Genomic DNA, 15215 nt, shown 5'->3' on the forward strand with positions numbered 1-15215 from the left:
ACGGGTATACACTCGCGCACACACACACATATCCGTCCACACATATACAGACACAAGCAGACATATTTAAAGACAAAGAGTTTGGGCTGAGATGTCAGTCGAGGCGGAAGTGCAGAGGCAAAGATGATGTTGAATGACAGGTGAGGTATGAGTGGCGGCAACTTGAAATTAGCGGAGATTGAGGCCTGGTGGGTAATGGGAAGAGAGGATATATAAGAGAGGATATATTGAAGAGCAAGTTCCCATCTCCGGAGTTCGGATAGGATGGTGTTGGTGGGAAGTATCCAGATAACCCGGACAGTGTAACACTGTGCCAAGATGTGCTGGCCGTGCACCAAGGCATGTTTAGCCACAGGGTGATCCTCATTACCAACAAACACTGTCTGCCTGTGTCCATTCATGCGAATGGACAGTTTGTTGCTGGTCATTCCCACATAGAATGCATCACAGTGTAGGCAGGTCAGTTGGTAAATCACGTGGGTGCTTTCACATGTGGCTCTGCCTTTGATCGTGTACACCTTCCGGGTTACAGGACTGCAGTAGGTGGTGGTGGAAGGGTGCATGGGACAGGTTTTACACCGGGGGCGGTTACAAGGATAGGAGCCAGAGGGTAGGGAAGGTGGTTTGGGGATTTCATAGGGATGAACTAACAGGTTACGAAGGTTAGGTGGTCGGCGGAAAGACACTCTTGGTGGAGTGGGGAGGATTTCATGAAGGATGGATCTCATTTCAGGGCAGGATTTGAGGAAGTTGTATCCCTGCTGGAGAGCCACATTCAGAGTCTGGTCCAGTCCTGGAAAGTATCCTGTCACAAGTGGGGCACTTTTGTGGTTCTTCTGTGGGGGATTCTGGGTTTGAGGGGATGAGGAAGTGGCTCTGGTTATTTGCTTCTGTACCAGGTCGGGAGGGTAGTTGCGGGATGCGAAAGCTGTTGTCAGGTTGTTGGTGTAATGGTTCAGGGATTCCGGACTGGAGCAGATTCGTTTGCCACGAAGACCTAGGCTGTAGGGAAGGGACCGTTTGATGTGGAATGGGTGGCAGCTGTCATAATGGAGGTACTGTTGCTTGTTGGTGGGTTTGATGTGGACGGACGTGTGAAGCTGGCCATTGGACAGGTGGAGGTCAACGTCAAGGAAAGTGGCATGGGATTTGGAGTAGGACCAGGTGAATCTGATGGAACCAAAGGAGTTGAGGTTGGAGAGGAAATTCTGGAGTTCTTCTTCACTGTGAGTCCAGATCATGAAGATGTCATCAATAAATCTGTACCAAACTTTGGGTTGGCAGGCCTGGGTAACCAAGAAGGCTTCCTCTAAGCGACCCATGAATAGGTTGGCATACGAGGGGGCCATCCTGGTACCCATGGCTGTTCCCTTTAATTGTTGGTATGTCTGGCCTTCAAAAGTGAAGAAGTTGTGGGTCAGGATGAAGCTGGCTAAAGTGATGAGGGAAGTGATTTTAGGTAGGGTGGCAGGTGATCAGCGTGAAAGGAAATGCTCCATCGCAGTGAGGCCCTGGACGTGCGGAATATTTGTGTATAAGGAAGTGGCATCAATGGTTACAAGGATGGTTTTCCTTTCACGCCGATCACCTGCCACCCTACCTAAAACCTCTTTCCTCATCACCTGCCTGACCCACAACTTCTTCACTTTTGAAGGCCAGACATACCAACAATTAAAGGGAACAGCCATGGGTACCAGGATGGCCCCCTCGTATGCCAACCTATTCATGGGTCGCTTAGAGGAAGCCTTCTTGGTTACCCAGGCCTGCCAACCCAAAGTTTGGTACAGATTTATTGATGACATCTTCATGATCTGGACTCACAGTGAAGAAGAACTCCAGAATTTCCTCTCCAACCTCAACTCCTTTGGTTCCATCAGATTCACCTGGTCCTACTCCAAATCCCATGCCACTTTCCTTGACGTTGACCTCCACCTGTCCAATGGCCAGTTTCACACGTCCGTCCACATCAAACCCACCAACAAGCAACAGTACCTCCATTATGACAGCTGCCACCCATTCCACATCAAACGGTCCCTTCCCTACAGCCTAGGTCTTCATGGCAAACGAATCTGCTCCAGTCCGGAATCCCTGAACCATTACACCAACAACCTGACAACAGCTTTCGCATCCCGTAACTACCCTCCCAACCTGGTACAGAAGCAAATAACCAGAGCCACTTCCTCATCCCCTCAAACCCAGAACCTCCCACAGAAGAACCACAAAAGTGCCCCACTTGTGACGGGATACTTTCCGGGACTGGACCAGACTCTGAATGTGGCTCTCCAGCAGGGATACAACTTCCTCAAATCCTGCCCTGAAATGAGATCCATCCTTCATGAAATCCTCCCCACTCCACCAAGAGTGTCTTTCCGCCGTCCACCTAACCTTCGTAACCTGTTAGTTCATCCCTATGAAATCCCCAAACCACCTTCCCTACCCTCTGGCTCCTATCCTTGTAACTGCCCCCGGTGTAAAACCTGTCCCATGCACACTCCCACCACCACCTACTCCAGTCCTGTAACCCGGAAGGTGTACACGATCAAAGGCAGAGCCACATGTGAAAGCACCCACGTGATTTACCAACTGACCTGCCTACACTGCCTAGACTTGTTTTCCAGCAACATGGGCCTAGTAATACTAGGGCCCGTGTTGCGCTCTCTCTCTAACACTCAAGGCCACACGCCTGGCTCAGCGGCTAAGTCCCCTTCAAGGTCACACGCCTTACACAGCAGCATAAGGCGAAGTCACACAGCCGCTATGTGGGAATGACCAGCAACAAACTGTCCATTCGCATGAATGGACACAGGCAGACAGTGTTTGTTGGTAATGAGGATCACCCTGTGGCTAAACATGCCTTGGTGCACGGCCAGCACATCTTGGCACAGTGTTACACCGTCCGGGTTATCTGGATACTTCCCACCAACACCAACCTATCCGAACTCCGGAGATGGGAACTTGCTCTTCAATATATCCTCTCTTCCCGTTACCCACCAGGCCTCAATCTCCGCTAATTTCAAGTTGCCGCCACTCATACCTCACCTGCCATTCAACAACATCTTTGCCTCTGCACTTCTGCCTCGACTGACATCTCTGCCCAAACTCTTTGTCTTTAAATATGTCTGCTCGTGTCTGTATATGTGTGGATGGATATGTGTGTGTGTGTGTGTGTGTGTGTGTGCGCGCGCGAGTGTATACCCGTCCTTTTTTCCCCCTAAGGTAAGTCTTTCCGCTCCCGGGATTGGAATGACTCCTTACCCTCTCCCGTAAAACCCACATCCTTTCGTCTTTCCCTCTCCTTCCCTCTTTCCTGATGAGGCAACAGTTTGTTGCGAAAGCTTGAATTTTGTGTGTATGTTTGTGTGTCTTTCGACCTGCCAGCGCTTTTGTTTGGTAAGTCACATCATCTTTGTTTTTTTGATAAAAAAACAAAGATGTTGTGACTTACCAAACGAAAGTGCTGGCAGGTCGATAGAAACACAAACAAACACATACATACACACAAAATTCTAGCTTTCGCAACCAATGGTTGATTCGTCAGGAAAGAGCGAAGGAGAGGGAAAGACAAAAGGATGTGGGTTTTAAGGGAGAGGGTAAGGAGTCATTCCAATCCCGGGAGCAGAAAGACTTACATTAGGGGGAAAAAAGGACAGGTATACACTCGCGCACACACACACATCCATCCGCTCATACATAGACACAAGCGCATATATATATATATATATAATAAGGTTAATTACTTTCCCATCCTTGCACAATCCCCAACTATGCTCAGTCTCTAACAATCTTGTTACTGATGGGACATGAAACTTTTATGTTCCCACCTTTCTTCTTACTCATGTGGACTTTCTGTAGAATTTGCTTTTTGCTATGTGCTTCAATACCACCTCATTTTGTAATTTATCTGCACATTTAATTTTTTTCATCTTCTGTAATTGCAACATCCGCATGGAGGGCAGGTTTGCCGCTGCAGCAGGGATGCCCCACAAGGCCGGACTAGGCACTGTGGAAGGAGGTGAAGTTGGCAGGCCCCACAGCCCCCGATGTGGCGTGAGGATGTAGCTATAGTGGCATGCCACCAGCTCATCACTGGTGCACATCATACAGAGGTGGCAGCTGTGGACCATCACCAGAATCCACTTCGGTAGTGGCCTAACCCCGAGCCCAGACCATGGAACCAGGAGGCCGTGCTGATGGGCTTCGGTGGGGCAGCATGAGCTGATGCAGGAGGGTGCATGGCTGGCGACCATGGAGCATCTCGGCCTGACCTCAGCCCTGTAGGAACTCAAACAGTGCTTCAATACATGATCTGTGGAGGAGTCCATGACTGCTTCAATTGGATTTTGAACATGGGGATGAGATTTTCTGCCTTTCTGTTTGATTAGGAGTGAGAAGAAGGAGCAATTACGTAGTGAATGCCTTGACAGGTACAGAAATTGTATAAGATCTAAAGACCATTATCCGCCAAGAGTGTATGGCAATCCTCCAATAAGAAAAAGAAATCAGAGGGGGCCTGAATCACAGCCACAGATGATGTTGAAGGACATCTACATGCTGACAGGTCAATAACTTAGCATGCGAGACCACAACCAAATATTCCTGATGTAGGAACTCGTGCACATCCCACTGTAGGGCGGTCAGGACTACAACCCTGGGTGGCAACCTGTCTGTAGCTAATGGAACACCATCAAATACCAAAAGGCAGTGACAGAGGGCAAAACTATTACGCAAAAGATCACAAGCCCTGTCCAGACGCCTATCTGAACATTCACACTGAATGAGGTGAACAACTTTAAGCAAAACTGGATCCACAGTGACAGCAGCTGCAATCCGGGAGCTTGTAATCTGAAAGCCATCCATTGTACATTGCACCTCAAAATCTAAAATAAAGGAGCACTAGCACTGGCATGTTGCACGGAGGGCCAAAAATCTATTTCATAGTTGTAGTGAGACAGAAACAGGGCCCCACCACTGGAGTGATGTGCTGCTTTATCAGGCAGTGAAGCAGAAGGATTAAACAATGAAATCACGGGCTTGTTGTCAGTAATGAGGTGGAACTTAAGACTCATTCAAGAACACATGAAACTTTTCTAAGGCATAGACGATAGCTAGTGCTTCCTTTTCAACTCAGTAGTAGCATTGCTGAGCGGAGTTGAGTGTTTTTGACACGTAAACTATTAAACTTTCGGAATCATCCTCATATTGAAGTGTGAGAACAGCCCCTGGTCCATAACGAGAGGCGTCTGTAGACAAAACCAAGTGGTGGCCAGGATGGAAGGTAAAAACAAGGAGCAGGGTGTAATTTCGATTTCAAAAGCATGAGCATGGTCACAGGCCAGCATCCATGAAAACGGAATGTTCTTGTGGAACAACTTGAAGGGGGATGGGCCAAAGCAGGCCCCATGCGTAATAAATTTGTGGTAAGCAATTTTAGCTAAAAATGCTTGGAATTTTTTGACATTTGCAAAGCGAGGCAGAGCCTCAACAGTAGTGAAATGATGATGTAAAAGCTTAACACCATCCGGAGAAACTTCAAATTCGAATACAAAAAGCATGGCTGAAACAAGTGTGACATGGCTAAGTTTCATTTCAACCCTACAGTATGAAAGACTGTAAACAAGGTGCATTAAGTTACATAAATGCACTTCTGTGGATGCACCTGTCATGATGGTGTCATTGAGATTGTTGCTGCGTCCCATAACAGACATCATCAATTATTCCAAAAAATACTGATAATCATGAGGTCGCTAGCCACACCAAAAGGGAGGCACTGGCACTGGTACAATTCAAAAGGTGTGTTAATAATGAAAGTCCATTCTGAACCCTTATCCAACAGAACTTGTAGATAGGCTTCAGGCAAATCAGTTTTAGAGAAAAACCAGCCCCCAGTGAGTTTAGTCAACAAATCGTCTGGGCCGGGCATAGGGCAGGTGTCAATAATAGATTAGGTATTAACTGAAACTTTAAAGTTGGCGCAGAAGCAAAGTAGGCTGTACGACTCCCAATGACGTCAGCCTTTCCAATTCCGATTTCACTCTATCATGCAAAGCCACTAGAATAAGGCACACTCGGAAAAAGTGCAGCTGCACCGTAGGTTTCAGAGCAATGTGGGCCACAAAATTTGTGGTACAACCTAACCCATCTGAGAAAAGAGATGAGAACTTAGAACAGAGAGAATTTAACTGCTGGTAGGGGACCTGGTCAGAAACAAGGTGCACTGTATCTGAAATGGAAAAACCAAAAGTACTGAAAGCATCTAGACCAAACAAATTATCAATGCCAGCATCATCCACTACCAAAACTGTCGAGGAATGAACCGCAGATTTTACATAGTGGGAGCCGTAAATTTCCCCAAAATTGCTTGTTGTAACTCACCAAATATAGATTAACTGAGAAAGCACTAGAGATTCCAAATCCACATAAGTTTGTAATTTAGTAAAGTCACACTTGTGTCCACTTGCAGTTTGAGCACTTTGTCCATTACTCGCACTTTGATAAACAGCTTCTTATGATTTGTACGCACTGGAGACACACAGGAGGGTCTGTGAATGACACACGTATGTTATACATCCTTTTTTCCTAAAGCTGTTGCAAGGCACTGTCTGCTTTGACCACGCAACCCTTTAACACTGCATGAAACAGTACGGGCAAGATAGGAGCGCTGAGTGCTGCATTTGTACTGCTGCCATGTCGTCCTCCCTCCAAGAAATGACTGCACCCAACAATCAGGAACAGGTGAAAATTTGAAAATTTACACATTTCATCAAATGAAAGCGATACAGGTTCCTGAAGTGGGGCAAACTGGCACAACAATTGGTGGATCCGACAAGAAATCCTTGACAAAAGGCACCAAGCCTTACACATGTTTATATCAGTGATACCAAAAGCAAGATAACATTGCTGAAGCTGATTCTTGTAAGCGTCCAGTCTTCAGCTGTATTGTCGAAAAGTGGAAAGGGTGGTGGATATCCTGATTCCGTAGAAGCCTGCATAGTCAATGTGGCTGATAAGATTGTGATAGCAACCATTAAGAGCATGCTGCTGCTTAAGGAGGTATTGGAGCACTACCTCCATGGACAGATGAACCAAATGAACAACCAAATGGGCTGCGTGCATGGAAGTGAACACCATACCTGTCAGCAGTTGTACCATACAGCAGCAAGACACAAACAACAGCACAGCTACAATGGACAATGATTATTCTTCTTCCAAATACAAGCAAACAACAGTTGAGAATACAGACAAAAACACAGAAACAATCCAGGTACTGAAACAAGCACTGGCTGACAATAAGTATGAATACAATATGAGAGTAAGTGTCCACTGCACTGCACTTATAAAATAGGAGGGCTCTGATAGATGGCGTGGCAGATGCTGTGCTTTGTCAAAAGTCATGTGGCCCATCACAGGTGCCCTCTGGCGGCCAGCCCACACAGATGCCATTGGTGGAATATTTGAAAAGTAGCACACCAGCGACCTGGTGTCATGGTGCGTATCCAAGTATTACAAATAAGTTTATATCAGATACGTTTTCCTTTCTCATGGGTCCCCTTCATTTTTATACTTCATGGATTCCTCTTAACCTGGGCTCTGCGTAATTTTGGCTCTTTGTCCTACCACCTTGCTCCAAACTTTACCTCTGTTCTTGTCCACAAGAAGAAATTTGTGGTTCCAAAACCTTACAGCTCGGTTTTCTTTACTCATATTTTTCAGCTGCTTAACAAAGTTGCACATATGAAAGATTAACCACTGTCTAACACACCTGTCTATATTATTTCAACTCATCAATCACTTCTTTTTCTGGTATGTTATTTCCTATTTCCTTGTGCATTACTGCCTCTACTTGCACAGTGCAATATCATTCTTGAGGTAAAAGATTTATAAGACAAAGTACAAATTCTATAGGTGCCTGCAACATTGAACTGCAGTAAGCAGGTAATTTCAGCATCGGTTACACTGTGTTTTTTCAAAGCTAACTTGTCACATCTGGTATGTCCTAAAATAACTATTCACACACCCAGAGTTCTAGGTTGGTTGGTTGGTTTGGGGAAGGAGACCAGACAGCGTGGTCATCGGTCTCATCGGATTAGGGAAGGATGGGGAAGGAAGTCGGCCGTGCCCTTTCAGAGGAACCGTCCCGGCATTTGCCTGGAGTGATTTAGGGAAATCACGGAAAACCTAAATCAGGATGGCCGGACGCGGGATTGAACCGTCGTCCTTCCCAGAGTTCTAGTTTAGCACTTCTCTGATAACATTTTTTTGTATACTCTTATTAGTTACATGGGTGTTGTAAACTACTCATTTGTAACTACTATTTACCCACTCTATTTTTGATATTTACAACTTCTTAATCTACCTTTTTGAGGTCTATATATGCCATGACAGTTTCATTGGTTTTCTATGGGAGTCAGCAATTTTTGAAGCAAAATTGCATTTCACTCTTCTACATTTCTTTATATTCCTCTGAGTATTACTTAGTCCACAATTACTAGCATAAGATTTTTGGACAACATGGTTGTGGAGAGAATCAGCGATTAGTATGATTAATCAACAATTCAAAAACAGACTTAATCGCATTTATTATTATTATTATTATTATTATTATTATACCACCAACCGGTTTCAACCCCTACGTCGGTTGAAACCGGTTGGCGGTATAATAATAATAATAATGAATGCGATTAAGACTTTTTGAATTGTTGACTAGCATGAGATGTCAGAAAGCTTCTCCACTATTGCTCACATTTCTTCACTCATGTCTTGTTTAGTAGTGTGGCAATTAAGCTCTCTTAAAAAGATGATGGTACAAATCCTGTTTCATACAACTTTGAAATCAGGCCAAATAACTTTCTAGTTTCTACACATCACGGTGATTTCACAGACTTATGTTAACAGTTTTCATACGTTAATCAGGCACTAGAGAAGTTACTAGAGCAATCTGAAGTCATATGGTAAATGAGTCAGATACCACATCTCACTCATAACGGAGACCCCACATAAATTTATTAAATGAAGCCAGCACTTTTCAATTTAGAAAGTATGGCTTCAGAGTTCTTCTTGGTTGTATAACTAGTCTTGGTAATTTAAGCCATATTTAAGTGTTTAGCTAGAATGTATGAAAGTGGCAGTGTATTCGCATGTCGTGCTTCCATCTGTTTTGGTTTAAAAATTAGACTATTTTTGATGCTCTGACAGTTTGAGCAAGAACAGTAACATTTATAAAGCAAAATGAATGGAACCACATCAGATCAATAAGTTGCCATCTTCATAGTTATGTCACCTTATTCCAGGGGAACACTTGATAATGGCTTATAAAGCCAAAACTATCTGTGCAATGAAGAACAGGACTAAATAAATACAGCGTAAGTGGAAAAATGGTGCCTTCATTTGGCAGATTCTGTTAGTGTTCAGTACTGTATAAATGAAAGATAACAGGTGTGCCAGTGCTTATCTTCTTCAAGAAAGAAAACTGGCATCTGCTTTGATATGAAGTACCTCACAGTAAGTGTTGAAGTATAAACTAAGTACACTAACTTAGCCAATTTATAGTACCAACAAAGCAAGAAAATAGGAGAACGCATTGGATGCCATGTAAAGGGTTATTGAAAGATATTATAAGGAAGAAAGACTAACTACAGAAGAAGGGAAGCTGCAGGAGATGATAGCAGTAGATAGAATAAAACTAAGGATGTAGATTTAACACAGCAATGGTACAGAGATCGTCCAAGCAAAAGCACTGACCCATTTTCAGCAGAGATGGGGCAGTGCTGAAGAAATAGTTTTGGCTTTCATTTGTAGTGATATGGGAAACACACAAAAAAAGTTATTCAAAAGTGGCAAACTGGTACCTGAACCTATTAATTAATGTTAACCAAACAGCAGTAAACTGATGCATCACCAATAAGTTTGTTAGTGTAAACTTATGAATGTCTTTATCCAAATCAAATTTATGAATGAAGAAGAATATTTGGCATGGGACACTGATTACCATTTACAATTAATTCAAAAGTTACTACGTAAAGAGACACATAGAATTATTCTTCAAAAGCCAAAGATGCTAACCTGTATAATACCACCTCCCGCAGATGCTCGCAGTCCTGCAAGGCTGGATGCAGGTATGACAGTCAGTTGTTGGCCTTGTGCACCAGTCAAAGTGATAGGCTGCCCCTGACCAAGCAAAAGTGACTGAGCTGCTTGCTGCGGAAGTTGTTGCTGCTGCTGCTGCTGTTGTTGAGATTGCTGCAGCTGCTGCTGAGACACTGCTGACTGCTGCTGAGATTGCTGCTGCTGAGGAGACTGTTGCTGCTGCTGTTGGTGGTGCTGTTGTTGCTGCTGCTGCTGCTGCTGCTGCTGGGAGAGTGGTTGTTGCTGGGCAGAATGCACAGCAGCACTGCACTGCTCCCCTCCACTTACCAGCGTTGGTGATGGTACTGTCTGCAACAAGCAGCTTTACAGAAAACGCTTCTCGCACAATACTGTTCTAATAAAATGCATTATAAGTTTATAGAATTACTTTTTATCTCATGGCTTGAGCAATTCACTGATCTGGACTGTGTGCTTTGCAATGGAAACTTATTTATAAAAACACAGGGCTTTAAGTTTAGTCATTGTGAAAAAATGAAAAGAAGACATTTTGTTCTAAAACTCTAAAGCGATAACAAAAAAAAGACAAGTGACCCAAAAAAGTAGCTGCCTTTGTAAAGACTACATGCTGGTCCAGAGAACACTGCTAAAAAGTACTGTGTTTGATAATCAAAACCTGATAATTAGCATCATAAAACTGTATGTATGTCCACACTACAGATGTCTTCGTCAATATCAAGTTGTTAAAAAAGTCCTTTTCGACCATGTGCCATCCGATTTTAAAACGAAAATAATCTTTTTCAAAATGTATGGTTCACAGTTTGTGAGAAAACCTTTAATAAACTATGCAATCTGGCAACATAGCAAGACAGGGAATGTTAGTCCAGCTTACCTCATGTCTCACAAGCACACTTGGTTACTTGCTGTCAAAGTTAAAGAGTAAAATTGTAGTCCCTAGCACTGAAGATTGCTACTTCAAAACTTGCCAGTTCCTGTAGGTGAACTTTTTTAAAGTTTTATATTTTAAGCTTTTTAGCATTAAATATGAAATGATTTAGGTATTTAAATTTAGTTCATTAACTATCTCTATTTATACATCAAATATAAAGATGTGGTACAATACACACACATCTATACTGTTACAACCACTATAGCTGAGCACAGAACATTATAATGAGCACATTGAAAAGACACTAGTTAGTGCCTTAAGTGCCGCCCAGTTACCATAGCAACTGCCCAGAATACAGAAGCCTCTGGGTCACAGATTTCCCAAAAGACTTTGTAGTATCAGTTTTAAAAATTTACTCTACACACTTGGCTATCTGCCAGATTCATTATCCCTCACAGAATATCAACACACACTCAGCGAATGTGTTATGTTGCCCATTAGGAGCTGTCTCGTAAGCAAGGGGTAGGATTCTGCTCACATACGAGTCGGAGGAGTGCTCACTGCAATCAATAAAAATATTATGTCTATCAAAACTGAAATTTAGTCTGACTTCCACCACAAAATTTGTACGCTCATTCAAAGAAAGTCTATAGTAGCAGTGTGGAAGCACCCTCATCATGCAATATTGGTTGCAGGCAACTTTAACCCACTGAGCAGAGACTGAGACATCAATGGAGTCACCGAAGGTGATATGGGAATACAATCTTGTGAAGTAGTTCTGAACAACTCAGAGGTAATCAAAATATTTTAGACCTTGTAGCTACAGACAGGATTGGGTTGACCTCACTGACACTCTGTGTAGAGACAGGGATTAGTGATCATAATGTCATCGTAGTGAAAATGGTAACTAAAGTTAAGAAATCCATCAAGAAGGTTAGGGGAGTTTTTATGTTGGAAAGAGCAGATAAGTCGTTGTTTGCTCCTACTTACACAATGAATGGACATAATTTTGTCTCAATGTGACAGACACAGAGGAACCATGGGCAAAGTTCAACCTGATTGTAAATCATGCTCTGGAGAAATATGCACTAAGTAAGTAGATTAAGGACAGAAAAGAACCACCGTGGTTTAATATCAAAATTCATAAAATGCTGAGGAAACACAGATTGTCGTGTTCTCAGTTCAAAAAAGAATGTCAAAATGTCAACAGGCAAAAGTTAATAAGCTGAAGGTTTGAATTTCGCATTTAAAAAGCATTCACACAGTAGAATTACGCAAACATATCATCATTTGACCACTGCACAGACTCCTATACAGAAGGCAAAGTAATCGGCATCACTGGCATAGAGAAGCAACCGATAAGAGTTGAAAACAAATAAGTTGCCTCGTCTGGATGGAATCCCTGTCTGATTTTGACAAAAAATACTCTTTGGAATTGGCTCCTTACTTGCATTTACTTGCATTTATCATAAATCTTTCATCCAGTGAAAAGTACAAAGCAACTGGAAAAAGTGCAGGCGACTCCCATATTTAAGGAAGGCATAAGAATGGACCCAAAAAATTAAAATCAGTTTATTGCAGGATTCTCGAGCCATCCTAAATTACAAAATAAAAAATCTCCTTGAGACTGAAAAGCTTCTCCACAAATCAACAGGGATTTAGAAGGCAGTGCTCATACAACACTCAGCTTGCCCTTTTCTTGGACGATATTCTTTAAGCTGTGGGTGAAGAGAACAGCAAATTTCCATATTCCTATATTTTCAGAAAGGGTTTTGACTCAATGTCCCACTGTAGGCTGTTAATGAAGGTCCAAGCATACAGAATAGGTTCTCAGATATGTGAATGGCTTTATGAAATTTTGAGAATAGAAATGTGAACACTGTTCTAGACAGAGTGCTCATCAGAGACAAGGTTATCGCTAGGAGTGCTCCAGGGAATTGTGATAGGACTACTGCTGCTCTCTGTATAGACTAACGATCTGATAGGTAAAGTGAACAGCAATTTACAACTGTTTGCTGATGAAGCTGTAGTACATGGGAAAGTGTCATTATTGAGCGACTGTAGGAGGATACATGACGATTTAAGACAGAATTTTTGCATGGCGAGATGAATGGGAGCTAGCTTTAATTGTAGAAAAATTTGAGCTAATGCGTATGAGTTGGAAGAACAATCCTACAATGCTTGAATACACTAGTAATGGTTGCTGCTTAATACAGTCATGTTGATTAAATATCTGGGCATAACATTGCAAAGCAATATGAAAAGGAATGAGCACATAAGGTCAGTGGTAGGGGGGAAGGCAAATGGTCAACTTCATTTTATTTTGAGAATTCTGGGACAGTGCCGCTCACCTCTAAAGTACACTTTGTACAGAACACTCGAGCATTCTTGAGTGCTACTTGAGCATTTAGGATCCCTAGCAGATCAGATTAAAAGAAGACATCAAAGCAGTTCAGAAGTGTGCTGCTATATTTGTTACCAGTAGATTCAATCAACACCCAAGTATTACAGAATTGCTCTATGAACTAAAATGGGAATCCCTGAAAGAAGACAATGTTCTTTATGCAAAACATTTTTGAAAAAGTCTAAAGTAATGTCATTTGCGACTTGTGTCCTACTCCAGAACTATTCTACTGACATAAATGTGCATTTCGTACAAGAAAACTAAAGACAAAATACGGGAAATTTGGGCTCGTACGGAGACATACAGACAGTCCTTTTCCCCTTGCTCCATATGCTAGTGGTACGACTAGCAGTGGTATATGGTACTAGCCATCACACACCATATGGTGGTTTGTGGTGTATAAGAGTATACATGTAGATGTAGAACATAGCACTGCCAATATGCTTTTCAGGAGCAGCACATTGTAAGAGTGCACATGTCACAACAATTGTTTCCACCTTTTTTGTTACAGGTACTGTGATCAATGGTGAGACCATACATGGAAAGTGGCTGTCACTATGCCCTTTCCTGTTATGAACATTGTCTATTTTCAAATTTATTTCCCACGAGACTCCTTTTTTACCACTTATTGAATTATTTCATCCTCTACTACATCTCCTCCTACGTTGTTCAGTCTCCAATACTATCCATGTTGACTAATACAAGAATCTCACAGAATGCATAAAAATTCAGGAATTAAAGAATTCATTATTTATAGATACATAACTTTTCTTTTCCCAGTAACTTCTTTAATGCACATAGCATGCATTGCTCTCACAACTGCATGAACAAAAATAATAGGCAGAGTTCCTTAATTTTTAACACAGGAAAACTGCACCATGATTCTGCTTTGCATATACATACAGCAATGTGTAACTGGGATTAATGAATGAAAATACTTTTAAATGGACAACTGTTGTTAGAATGAAGGTGGATACCTGTACACTAACTCCAGGTGTTGAAGCACTAGCTGGACTCCAGGAACTGGGTGTTAAAGTGCCCGAGCTGATGGTTCCTGCAGGTATCACACTCTGCTGAGCCTGGGCTTGTAGGTGGGCTTGCACCTGCTGTGCATGAGCTTGTGCCTGTTACGTAACAGAATCTGTTAGAGTGTATCCCTGATTATTTGGAGCTAATACTACTGACAGTTATTTTTCCTAGTATGGAACTGTATTATACTCAAGCTGACACCTCAGTAAAGTTTACATACTATTATTTTGCAAATACTAACAAAAAAGTTATTTATGCACCAAACTGGCAGTTAAAAAGTGAATAAAAATTGAATATCAATCTCTCAATGCCAAAGTTTAAATCTTAAAGACCAAAAGAAAAAGTGGTGTAACATATTTGAAAGGACAAGTGGAAAGAGATTTCTTGTAGCTGACTCAGAATCAGCAAATGATGAAATAAAGAAAAATATGATCTTAAAACAAAATACAAATAGAATTAAAACACTGATAGAACTGACTGATAATATTATTTTTGCCACTATAAGCTGTTGATGTGTCTATCAGTGCTACTAAACATTTTGCCTCCTGAAAGTAAGCAAAGGCCTGCAATTTTGTTTTATAATATAAATAATAAGTATTTGAATTGTGCGCGCAATCAAGTAGTCCTTCCAGGAATGTAGTAGCTGAACATTTCAAAGAGGAAAAACTGTTAATGAAAGAAGCATTTTGCCAGACATCAGGGTCACTGTCAGTACAATTTATTGTGCAAGATACCCTGGGCAACAGCCTCATCCTTTTACAGCAGAAAAAAATTGTGATTATTATATTACGTGATGGGTGGAAGAACTAGGGC

The 15215-nt window shown here is 42.2% G+C and overlaps 1 protein-coding gene across 2 annotated transcripts in view; it reads right to left on the reverse strand.

The window, feature by feature from the left end:
- LOC126481222 (transcription factor Sp4-like) overlaps positions 1-15215 on the reverse strand; it is an 85467-nt gene that overhangs the window by 41279 nt on the left and 28973 nt on the right. The window contains exons 6-7 of one of the 2 annotated variants that reach the window (XM_050104827.1): positions 14351-14497; positions 10060-10431 (exon numbers count right to left, since the gene is read on the reverse strand). In XM_050104827.1, the coding sequence (XP_049960784.1) occupies positions 10060-10431; positions 14351-14497 (519 nt within the window). The remainder of the gene's footprint in view (positions 1-10059; positions 10432-14350; positions 14498-15215) is intronic. The other variant, XM_050104829.1, reaches the window with a different exon arrangement.

Source organism: Schistocerca serialis, chromosome 5 (genome assembly GCF_023864345.2).
Source record: "Schistocerca serialis cubense isolate TAMUIC-IGC-003099 chromosome 5, iqSchSeri2.2, whole genome shotgun sequence".
In the NCBI taxonomy this organism is placed as follows: Eukaryota; Metazoa; Arthropoda; class Insecta; order Orthoptera; family Acrididae; genus Schistocerca; species Schistocerca serialis.